Raw genomic sequence first — 10211 nt, 5'->3', positions numbered from 1 at the left:
CTCCCCACGTGAAAGCGTGCGCGTCGCTGACCATGACGAGGACGGATAAGGGCAAAAGAATTTCAAGCTGCGGTCTATTACCGCGAGTCCTGGACGCAGTATGATCTGCGCATTCAGTACATCTTTCGCCCGACCGGTCATCGGTTCGTGTTTCACGTCGCCATCGCATACAGCGACGTGAGTACCGTCATGCGCATTGTCGCCAGCGATGCGTCGGCAGTGACCATGGCAGGTCTGGACTGTGCCGTAAGTTTCGGACATTTGGAACTTGTGAAATCCTTTCACCGTGACCTCCAAGGTCTTGCTCAAGCATCCCGATGTGCCATCGGCCTAGCAGCCAAACATGGCCTCCTCGATGTAGTGTCGTTTTTGCTGGGCCGCGACTACCCGACGAAGGGCCAGCACTTTGAGCTGCATTTGCTGCCGCATGGATGTTTGGGCTTTGAGCAATACTTGGTCAATGATGCATGGCGCAACGATGCAATGACGACGACCGTCGAAAGGACACATTAGACTCGTGGCCACTACTTCACGAAAGCGTGACGATCGATGCGTTAAAAGCCGCAGCATACCTTGGCTACATTTGGCGATCTTACAACTAACTTTACTCCATGATGTGGGCTCACAATAACCACGTGACAGCTGCCGCAGCGGCGTTTCACGTCGACGCTGTGTGTGACGTACCGCACACCGACACCAAGGACAGCATTGGAAGCTCGCTACCGACACCACTACGACGCCCCCCGCCGACGCATTTCTCGATTGTGCCTTCTCTCTCGTTGCGTACGGCGCTACCTCCACGGCCTGAGTCATGGACATCGCCGCGTTGCACGGACACTTGGAAGTTGTGCAGTTTTTGCATGCTCATCGATCTGGGTTGGATGGTCCTCGATTGGCTACGTACATGAAAACAATGGTCATGTCAAAGTTCTCAATTTTCTGGACCACAAGGATGCGCTCACGACGATCACTCGAACGTACACGAAAGCGCTGCGGGGTACGGCCACTTGGCAGTCGTGGAATATCTCCTGCTAGCCTACCCAGCCACTGGCGTGACACTCGCCAAGAAGAGTGCGGCAGGGATGGGGCATGTGATTGTTGTGCAATTTCTCCACCACCTCCCACTGGAGAAGGGCTGCACGGTGGGATGAATGGCGCATGCAATGGACAGTGCCGCGCGAAGTGGACAATTCGAAATGATGCAATTTCTTCGCCTTCACCGAGCAGAAAGGTGCACGAAAGAGGCCACGATTTCGGCAGCAGGGAACGAGCGTGTGGACGTTGTGGAGTTTCTCCAGCACAATGACCGCAACTGTGTGTGGTGGTGGAAGCCCTTCGTCATGCCATCGCGAATAGTCAAGGCGATGTCGCCCGGTACGTCTTCAAAGTCTGCGCAGCCCCACGCTACGAACGAGTGGGGACCCGGACCCTCCACTTCTGGAATTCGTTGGGGATCCCGTTCCACCAGCTTTACAGCGACGATCTTGATGGGTACAACGTCCGCAGCGACAGCACAATGGACACCCCCGAGCAACGTGGACCGCACGATACCAGCTTTGGCATGGCGATGAGGACGGTTGAAGATCCTTCATTTGTTGGCTGTGGCGAAACTTCGGATGCAGCATGTAGAGGCTTGCGATTCTCTCCTCCAGACCACTTTACCTCAAGTCCACCTTGTTGGTGTTTTTCAAGAACCCTTGAGTAAACAAAAGACGAAATAACTTCAAAAACACTCGAGTCGGCAAACAATGCCAGTCCGTGGTGGAACTCTTGCCATTTCTTGAGCTTTTGACAACTGACCAATCGTGTCGTGCACGGAATTGTGTACGACACGACCACCCTGCAAAGCTTAGAAAAACACAGCGCCAGACCGGGATCGAACCGGTGACCCTCAGAGCTGCAATCTGACGCTCTACCGCTGAGCTACTCGCGCTGTTATGAGCTCAATATATGAGCAATGATAAAAAAGCGGAATATCATCATCCGTCAACATACGGTGAGAGGTTAATAGCAATAAAACCTCCACATGAGACGAAAGAACCTTAGGTTGTATTCTGTATTCTATTCCACCGCATTCCCCTGCTCGGAGGCATCCCTTGCCCGGCGGTTCATCATCGACCTCGTCGTGAAGGGCGTAGTCGCAGAATACGAGCAAGTTGCTTTTGATAATAGTCAGCTTATCGACGCTCTTTGGGGTCAGGCGGTTCCGAACCTTTGTCCGCTCTGAGGCGGCACTCGACGTCACCATGCTGAAAGCTTGAACGCGCAATTCGGCCAGTACATGTATCATCCCATCCATGACTCGCGGGGCTCGTCGTGAATGGGGACTTGAACAGGATGTCCACCAGGACGTCGCCAGACACAACGACTTCATTGTGTTACAGTATAGCGAGCTTAAAGTTCTATTCATTTGTACTACTTCACATATATACACCTCTTTAAACCTGTCTTGGTGCCTCCAAGGTGTTCGGGTATTTTAAAGAAAAACCTTTTACTACTACCCAGATGTAAAAAAACCTACTCCGAGCTTGTCCCTGGGCTCATAAAACTTGAACGGTGTATATTAAGTTGTACAGTGGCTGTGATGCTGTCGCAACGTGCTGACGGTGCATGCTCTGATCTATCCGATCGTCACGCCGACTACGTTCGTGTTCTTCTTCTGCGTGGATGGCGTAGGATCCTCGATCTCAAGGTGTCGGCGCGGCGATGCAAATCACGTTGGCCGACGTTAAGTGCGAAACCTTTCATAACGAATACTGAAACGAAGCCGACTGCTAAATCTTGTGGCATGTGGGTTGAAGTCGAAATTTGCGAGCTTTCAACATGGACCAACCCCGGAGCTCGCTCAAGCACGCGCGCGTCATCTTGGTGAAGATCGGGACGGAGGTGGTCAACTCTCCCGAAGGTCTCTTGGCCATGGGCAAGATCGGGAGCATCGTCGAACAGATCGCGCGGATGCATATGCAAGGGAAGCAGATCATTCTGGTGTCCAGTGGCGCCGTCGCGATCGGACGCATGGTGCTCAAGCGCCAGCAGATGCTGTCAGGGTCGATGCAAACCCATTTGAAGGGGTATAACCCAACGCGTGGGTCGCTGAATCCGAAAGCATGTGCTGCTGCAGGTGTGCCATGGTCTTCCATCGTCACGTGTGAATTCGTGACACATCGCAGGGCAAAGCGGTATGCAGTCGCTGTACGAAGTTCTGTTTTCCCAGTTCCACTTGGCATGCTCTCAAATCTTGACGTCCGACACAGATTTCCAAGTCCCCCAGGTACACCGGCGCTACGCTCCCTCCATCCGTCGGTGACGTGCTGTAGATTCGCGAAAACGTCAAACAAACGATCTTGTCATTGCTCCAAGTTGGAATCATCCCGATCGTCAACGAGAACGACGTTGTGTCCCAACGAAAGGTGCCTTTGACCGACTCCACGGTACCTCCCCTAGCGCGACAAGGGACCTTCTTCGCGACGGCTCCTAGAACCGCGTGGCATGGGACAACGACTCGTTGGCGTCGCTTGTGGCGCAGGAGCTCGGCGCTGAGCTGATGCTTCTTGTCACGGACCTTCCTGGCCTCGCTGGTTGCGTGTTCCTATGTCGATTCTGCTAACGCCCTTATAGATGCTCGTGGTGCGGTCGTGAGCGACTACGACCCTCTAATGCCCATCCAATTCGGCACAACATCTCAAGTCGGCCCACAAGGCCAACTCGATAAAGTTTTGGCGTGCGTTGAAGCCATCAATAGTGGAGTTGTTAAGGTACCATCCCCACTGTCATAGACCTGACACACCCGCAGGCGGCAGTGATTCTCCCTGCAGCGCCAAACAGCTTGATACATGCAGTCGAGGGCCAGCGCATTGGCACTCTCTTCTACGGCCCTGCACCACTTCCCCGTCCTGTTGTTGATGAAGGGACCCAGCTCCTCAGGACAAGTAAGCTATAACAGCAGTTGGCGTTGTTCTGGCGTCCTCTGTGCCGGCGTGAATGAATTCCCACACGAAATCTTCTGATCGACCAAATTCACCACAGCCAACCATAGCGATTCCTGCACATCGCTCGGTATCGACGCCATGAGGGACCTGCCACACTCTTCAGGCACGTGCAGCAGGGCCATCGCTGGGACGTGTGGGCTTTTGAACGAGGTCGACGTTGGCATGTGTGACATGCAGCATCGCAGTTGCCATGTCCGCACGCTCGCGACGCCTCTGATTTTCACGATTGGGTCCGTGGTGTCGCCACTCGTCCGACGAAGCGGCGTGGAAATAATGGACTCGATCGAGTGCACAATGAGTGAGCAAACCATCCAGAGCCGATATTTACCACACGACGAGACTTAAGACAGGGTGATTCTCTGCAGGAAAGTGTTCGGCAAGGCGCTGGCGAAAACTCGATTGCGTGTTGGCGTTCGATGTCGCCGCCCATGCTGCTTGGATGGCGTGGGCACGAGCGATGGGAGCCAGAGGAAATGCCGGATCGAGAAACGTGGCCCAGAACTCGAGCGACGATGCGGAAGGGGATGACCACGATTGCAATGCATGCAACACCAGCGCTTCCACGACCGGCGTGTGTTGTCGCTTCGCGGCCAAATGGACAGGAGTCGCGTTCGAAACGTTCATCGACTGCACGTGCCCGTGAGCATTGCCATGAGTGTGCAAGGAGTTGGCGACTTACGTCGATGTGGCAAGACACGTGAGGATGCGCGAGAAGGAGGCGGACAATGTCGAGGTGGCCTTGCTGGCATGCCAGGTGCATCGGCGTGCGTCGCCACTACAGAGATCAGTGTGGAATATTTAATGAATGAAAAGTACACGCTTCAAGTGGCATGAAAAGAACGTTGCCGCCCAGCCACACGAGGAAAGTGCTCGTACCGAGAATTCCGCAACCGCCAATTCGGGCCGAGTAAAGAGCAGACGGACGACGTCGGTGAAGCCATTCTCGCACGCGGAGTGGAGTGCCGTCCATTGATTCTACGGGGATCCAGGAAGGTCCCGTCAGGTCGAGCAGAGGGTTGGAGTGGTGGGGCAGGCGCACCCCGTTGGAGGCGTTGACATTCGCTTCGGGGCGGGCAAGCAACAACTGGACAATTTCGACGTGGCCGTGCTGGCATGCAAAAAACAGAGGGGTTTCGCCGTACTACATGGAGATCAGTTGCAGGACGAAAGCGATTGCGACGTCCACAACGTACAGGTGTGCACACGTTGACGTTCAATGTCGGCTGCGAGAGCAGGAATCGGGCGACGTTGAGTTTGCCCGACTCACATGCGAGATGCAACGCAGACTTCCCACAGTACTGATCACACAAGCATGATCAGCTCGAAATGACCATCGACCAGACAGTACCTTGCTATCGGGCTCTGAAGCGACATTGACGTCCACGTCCAGGAGGATCTTCCTCAATTCGGTCATGTTGCCATCGCTTGCTGCCTTGCATATTGCCTTCGAGGCAGCCTACCACCACGCACGTGAGACCGCCGCCACCCCAACATCTCGTCTTGCCATTCGCTGCAGCCAAATGGAGCTCATGCTGTTGCGCTGCTTCTTCGTCGGTTGCGGTTCCGACTCCAAATTAGGTGATGTCCTGGTTGTCTTCATCTGGCGCTGGTTGGGAAAATTTCACAGTACTTTACACAGCTGTAGTTTGCGTTGAGCCAACCTGGACGTCTGCTTCAACGCCTGCTTTGTCTCTCAGCCGCGATGCTGCAGGGGTGCATTTGAACACGGTGGTGCTTGCACTGCTGCGTCCCCTTGCGCGCGACTGCCTCTTTATCTGACGGGCGTGTTCATGCGCGTCCCATGATGGTGTTGACAGCGCTCAGACTACGCTGGTCCGAAATTCACGATCGTTATCCGTACACCTAGGACGTGGAGGGCGATCCGGATAATTGGATTCACGACCGCGATCTGGTCGACCGCCTCCATGAACATGAAGCAGCGATCGATTCACACGCTGCATGCACCGAGGAAGCAACGAGATGGAGTTTGAAAGTGGAGGAAAACATCAACAACCGAGGGATATGTGCTCGTAAACGACGTTGTGCCGAGCGGTGGAAGGCGTGGTTCGTACTGTATGCACGATGGGTCATGGGAGGTTGTGCCAATGTGCCTCGCACTGCAGGGTGGCCATGCTGGATTCACCCCATAGCTCAATGTGACACCACATCCCGTATGCCGCCGCTCGTGCGTTGGCGTTGTGTTGAATGGAGGGACATGAAGGCAAGTATTTCCGATCTTGGTGGCATCGCAGCCGATGCCGCGGTGTTGCATGCTGTGGCAAGCGAAGCGCGCATGCAAACGCGGGGAGACTGGTTTTTCAACTTTGGGTTTGGAATAGCTCGTATCACGTTCGATATGTGAAATAAATAGAGTTCTAGTCACTCGCGCAGAAGCACGGGGCTACGCCAGGGGACTTGGCAGGGCGACACAGTCGGACGAGGCAGTCGTCGCGATTGACGAGTGGTGGCGGGGGTACTGTTGGGGGTCGAAGGCCTTTTCGGACGTAGTTTCGCTAGCAAACGAGATCTTGCACATGTTGCGGTGGGTGCGCTTCACGTTGTAGTCGGCGACGTAGTTGAGAGCGTCGACCCAAGCTTCCATGTCGTCTTCGGACGCGCATGCGACGAGGAGTCGACGGCACGGCGTCGATATGGCAATGCGCCAGATCGTGCCGCCATGGATGGGACGGTCCGAGTCGGGCATGATCTCGATGGAATCGGTGGTGCAATATCGCATGGAGATGGACCCTTTGACTTCCCCCGCCGAGTTCAAGTACCGCAGTTCGTCCAACGTGAGCTCAAAGAAACGAAGCTTCCAGTTCTTCCGCTTGAACAGCCCGCCACCTGCTCCCTGTTTGAAAAGCGCGCCTTCCTTCACGTTGTTCGTCGTGGTCCTGCTCATGCGCGTGCGACGGAAGGAGGGCAAATGCGCCAGGCAAACGGCCTTCGTCCGCTCGCGACGCTTCCAAGTGCTGCACCCAAAGCTTGGCGAAAGCACCACGACATCCAGCCTGCGTCGACCGTCGCAACCAACGCCCCACTCTTTCGAGCCGAAAATATAGCAAATGGTATGCATCTTTTGAAACGAAGTTTGTAAGAATATGTCGATTCAGTTTGTTTGCTGCAATTGAAATGCTTCTATTCTTGTAAATGCACTTGCTACCTCGAACGATCCAGTCCACGGGCAATGTCAAGGCCCATACAAAATCCAAGTGCTTTGAAATGTGCCCACCAACCTCGCAAGTCTAGCAATTTCCACGAGTTGAAATGGCAGCCGACGCGGCTGGCACGGGGGGGCAAGATGAGTTCAGCATAGCCTTTGGAGTTCCATCATGCACGCCACCTCCACGAGAGTTCTATGATGATGGGTATGGACCTAGCAGCACGCCGTTTGTGTCGAGCCAGAACGGCAGGCAACTGGTTGTGTAGAAGCCCGAATGTGGCTGGCAGTCGTTGGGAAGGTTCCAACCGGTGTGGTCGATCGTTGCGGAGAGCTATGGCGGCGGCGGGACACAGTGTCGTTGCCGCTCTACCTGTTGCTGCCGTCTAGAGCGGCCGGCCTGGAGGTGCACGTCGTGTCATTCCTTTGGCTGTTCCGCCCATGAAAGGGGTGAATAGCCAGGACCTCAAGTAGAGTCGCCACGTCACCCCACCTGCGACGTGAGTGTGTCCGTGTCCTTGGTGTGTTTGTCTCGGTTTCCAGCGCTAGCGATGCTGTGAGTCGCGGCGTTCCACACATGATTGTAACGCGCACGCTTTGGCCGACACCGAATGCATCACAAGGCCGCCAGGCAGCGGGCGCAATTCCGGGTGTTTGCCAGAATTTTGATTTTTCACAAAATCAAGGAAATTCGGAGTATAGAATATATATTTATTTAGACAGGGTTGTGGACCTCCAGCATTGAATACCCCCGCCGGAATGGTGCGGCGGTATGGCGTGTGGGCCGAGTACTCTGCAGGAGACGGATGGACTTATTTTTACAACGAAGAGACCAAAGAGAGCGCATGGGAGATGCCCATTGAGGTGCGTGAGGCGCGAGGCGAGATGCAGGCGATGCTGAAGACAGCGCTGGCGTTTTCTGGGGAATGGGGCGCATTCGATGCCGGGTTTGGCACAATCTACTACTTTCACCTTCCGTCCAAACACAGTTCATGGGAGCGACCGCCAGAGTGGGGACAAGAACCAGAGATCACATATGCTGAGCTAGCTATGCAGCAAGAGGCCAAGCAGGCGCACGAGATCGCTAGACCACTTCCTCCATCGGCACCTGACTCTACCACCACGACAGAAACGACCGAAGACGACAAGACCGCCTCCGAAGAAACAGAAGAAGAGCGCGCCGAGAGCATCCAGCGCATCGAAGCCTTTCGTCAGATGCTCCGCGACAAGCAAATCATGCCATACTGCAAGTGGGAGGCAGCGTTGCCACGCATTGCGCTGGACGATAGGTTTCGCGCCATTCCAACGTACGGTCGCCATGCGTTCCCGCCGTGTCTGGCTCTCATGAGATGGGTGTGTTGTGCGCAGGATGGACGAGCGCCGCGCGATCTACGAGCACTTTCTCAAGCATCGCAAGACCGAGATCGCCAAGGAAGGCAAGGCCAACTTCAAAATCGCTCGCAAAGCCTTTCGAGATGGCTTGACGCAAGCCCTGGACCAGTTCCCCCTCGACCAGGTCTGCGCGATCTGCTGCTGCGACGGACTCATGTGCAGGGCGTAGATATCAACGAAGAAGAAGCCATTTCATGCCTTCATGACTTGGTTCTCGTCCACACTTCCAGAGGTGCTCGCCACATTGGACCATGCTCGCGACGTGCTGTCGTTGTCGGATCAAGAAAAAGTGTACCAGAAAAAGGTCAGTCGTCGTCCGCGTGCGTGTTTTGTTTCGACTGGAGTGGTCTCGATGGGGATGCACCTCGACCAGTTGCCACGTGTGGTGGTTGGAATGCAGTGTGCTCGACCTACGTTGATTCCCACGAGTGGTGTTTGAGCTGCAAAGGCGCCTTGAGGACTTGCACTGCGGTCCAAACGAGCACGTAGAGCGCACATGTGTGGACGAGAATGATGCAATTCCTAACGTTGGGTTGGCGTACTAGATGGATGAATGGCATCCGGTGGCATTGCTGCGCCATGCGGAAGAGAAACGACTGAAGAGTCACTTTGACGACCATCCTGAGTGGTTCAGGGACGGAAAGGAATGGGACGACTCGATGGTGATGCCTGACCTGTTGGTGCGATGGCCGCCGGCCGCGCAGCAGGTGGTGTTTGAAGCGTGTCAAGGGACGTTCCAAGCAAGACGCAACGGAGCCATGAGTGCCAACGACTTGAGGAAATATGGCGGGGGGGCGGCAAAGCCTTCGGCGACGACCACGATCGCGTCGTTGGGTGGCAAGGATGACGTGTCAAATACAGGATCGAAGCGAGACAGATCGCCGTCACCGCATCGAGTGTCCAAGGATGACCGGCACGTTCGACGCCGAGGTGACGATTAATACAGTTGCCGCGCCCATTTCTCACGCTGCAAAGTTTCGCTTGGCGTCGGAATATGCAGCGACGGGGCATGAACTCCTCGCATTAAAGTTACTCTCGTACGGTGTGACGTGGTCACGGTGATGCTGCCGGTGGAATTGAGAGCTTGCAGAAAGTATTCGCAATGCTCCAACCCGTGCAGTCGGGCGCGGCACCGTGAGTTGTCTGGACAGATTCCAGCACGCCACAACGTAAATTACAACTCGATCTCGACTGGAACGACAGATGTGTGATGCCCGACACTTGCGCAAGATGAAAGAATGAGTCGTGTCGATGCTGCTCAACGTGAAGTCGTTTGGGTGGTTGCGCTGACGTGTAACAATGGCAACATATGGATGGCCAGGAGCGCTTGACGAATTTGATTGGTCTAATTCTGAAACCCCCAATCCATTCCACCAATGGCATTTCGAGACCCATGGGCGGAGGTCACCGTGACGTTTGGTCAAGGTCAAGTTGGCGTGAGCAGTTCAAAACGGGATTGCTGTTGGAACTTTGGCACGAGCTGCGGCATTGAAACCCGTCTACGTCACACAAGAGTGGAGTGTCACAACCAGATAAAGGAAAAGGGTGGGTGAATAATTTCCCTCCTCGCAAGTGAGCATGACAACGAAACCCCTACATGCTTCTACGCGATGGCGAACGCAATATGCTTTGGTTCGACGGGGATGACGCGTAGTTGCTGTGCTATGAAC

At 54.9% G+C, this 10211-nt stretch overlaps 4 protein-coding genes and 1 non-coding gene across 5 annotated transcripts; 2 read left to right on the top strand and 3 right to left on the bottom strand.

Moving 5' to 3' along the window:
• Window positions 1-1861: 1861 nt before the first annotated feature.
• H310_14223 lies at window positions 1862-1933 on the bottom strand. The gene has a single exon. It is a non-coding gene; the product is annotated as a tRNA-Cys (tRNA).
• Window positions 1934-2801: 868 nt separating this feature from the next.
• H310_14222 (hypothetical protein) lies at window positions 2802-4006 on the top strand. Its single transcript, XM_008882033.1, has 6 exons — window positions 2802-3121; window positions 3171-3271; window positions 3318-3431; window positions 3479-3578; window positions 3619-3755; window positions 3794-4006. Exons 1-6 carry the CDS (start codon window positions 2824-2826, stop codon window positions 3938-3940), a joined length of 897 nt encoding a protein of 298 aa, XP_008880255.1. The 5' UTR covers window positions 2802-2823; the 3' UTR covers window positions 3941-4006.
• Window positions 4007-4254: 248 nt separating this feature from the next.
• Window positions 4255-5578, bottom strand: H310_14221 (hypothetical protein). Its single transcript, XM_008882032.1, has 7 exons — window positions 5494-5578; window positions 5338-5445; window positions 5183-5287; window positions 5029-5130; window positions 4866-4964; window positions 4669-4764; window positions 4255-4616 (listed from the first exon to the last, which is right to left on the bottom strand). The coding sequence occupies exons 1-7, from the start codon at window positions 5518-5520 to the stop codon at window positions 4314-4316; spliced, it is 840 nt and encodes a 279-aa protein (XP_008880254.1). The 5' UTR covers window positions 5521-5578; the 3' UTR covers window positions 4255-4313.
• Window positions 5579-6300: 722 nt separating this feature from the next.
• Window positions 6301-6983, bottom strand: H310_14220 (hypothetical protein). Its single transcript, XM_008882031.1, has one exon. It carries the CDS (start codon window positions 6889-6891, stop codon window positions 6391-6393), a length of 501 nt encoding a protein of 166 aa, XP_008880253.1. The 5' UTR covers window positions 6892-6983; the 3' UTR covers window positions 6301-6390.
• An 894-nt stretch (window positions 6984-7877) lies between these two features.
• H310_14219 (hypothetical protein) lies at window positions 7878-9574 on the top strand. Its single transcript, XM_008882030.1, has 4 exons — window positions 7878-8456; window positions 8518-8665; window positions 8711-8845; window positions 9087-9574. Exons 1-4 carry the CDS (start codon window positions 7909-7911, stop codon window positions 9480-9482), a joined length of 1227 nt encoding a protein of 408 aa, XP_008880252.1. The 5' UTR covers window positions 7878-7908; the 3' UTR covers window positions 9483-9574.
• Window positions 9575-10211: the final 637 nt, after the last annotated feature.

Source organism: Aphanomyces invadans (genome assembly GCF_000520115.1).
Source record: "Aphanomyces invadans strain NJM9701 unplaced genomic scaffold supercont1.63, whole genome shotgun sequence".
In the NCBI taxonomy this organism is placed as follows: domain Eukaryota; phylum Oomycota; class Saprolegniomycetes; order Saprolegniales; family Verrucalvaceae; genus Aphanomyces; species Aphanomyces invadans.
The sequence above is the reverse complement of the archived record's forward strand: the minus strand, read 5'-3'. Positions and strand labels throughout refer to the sequence as shown.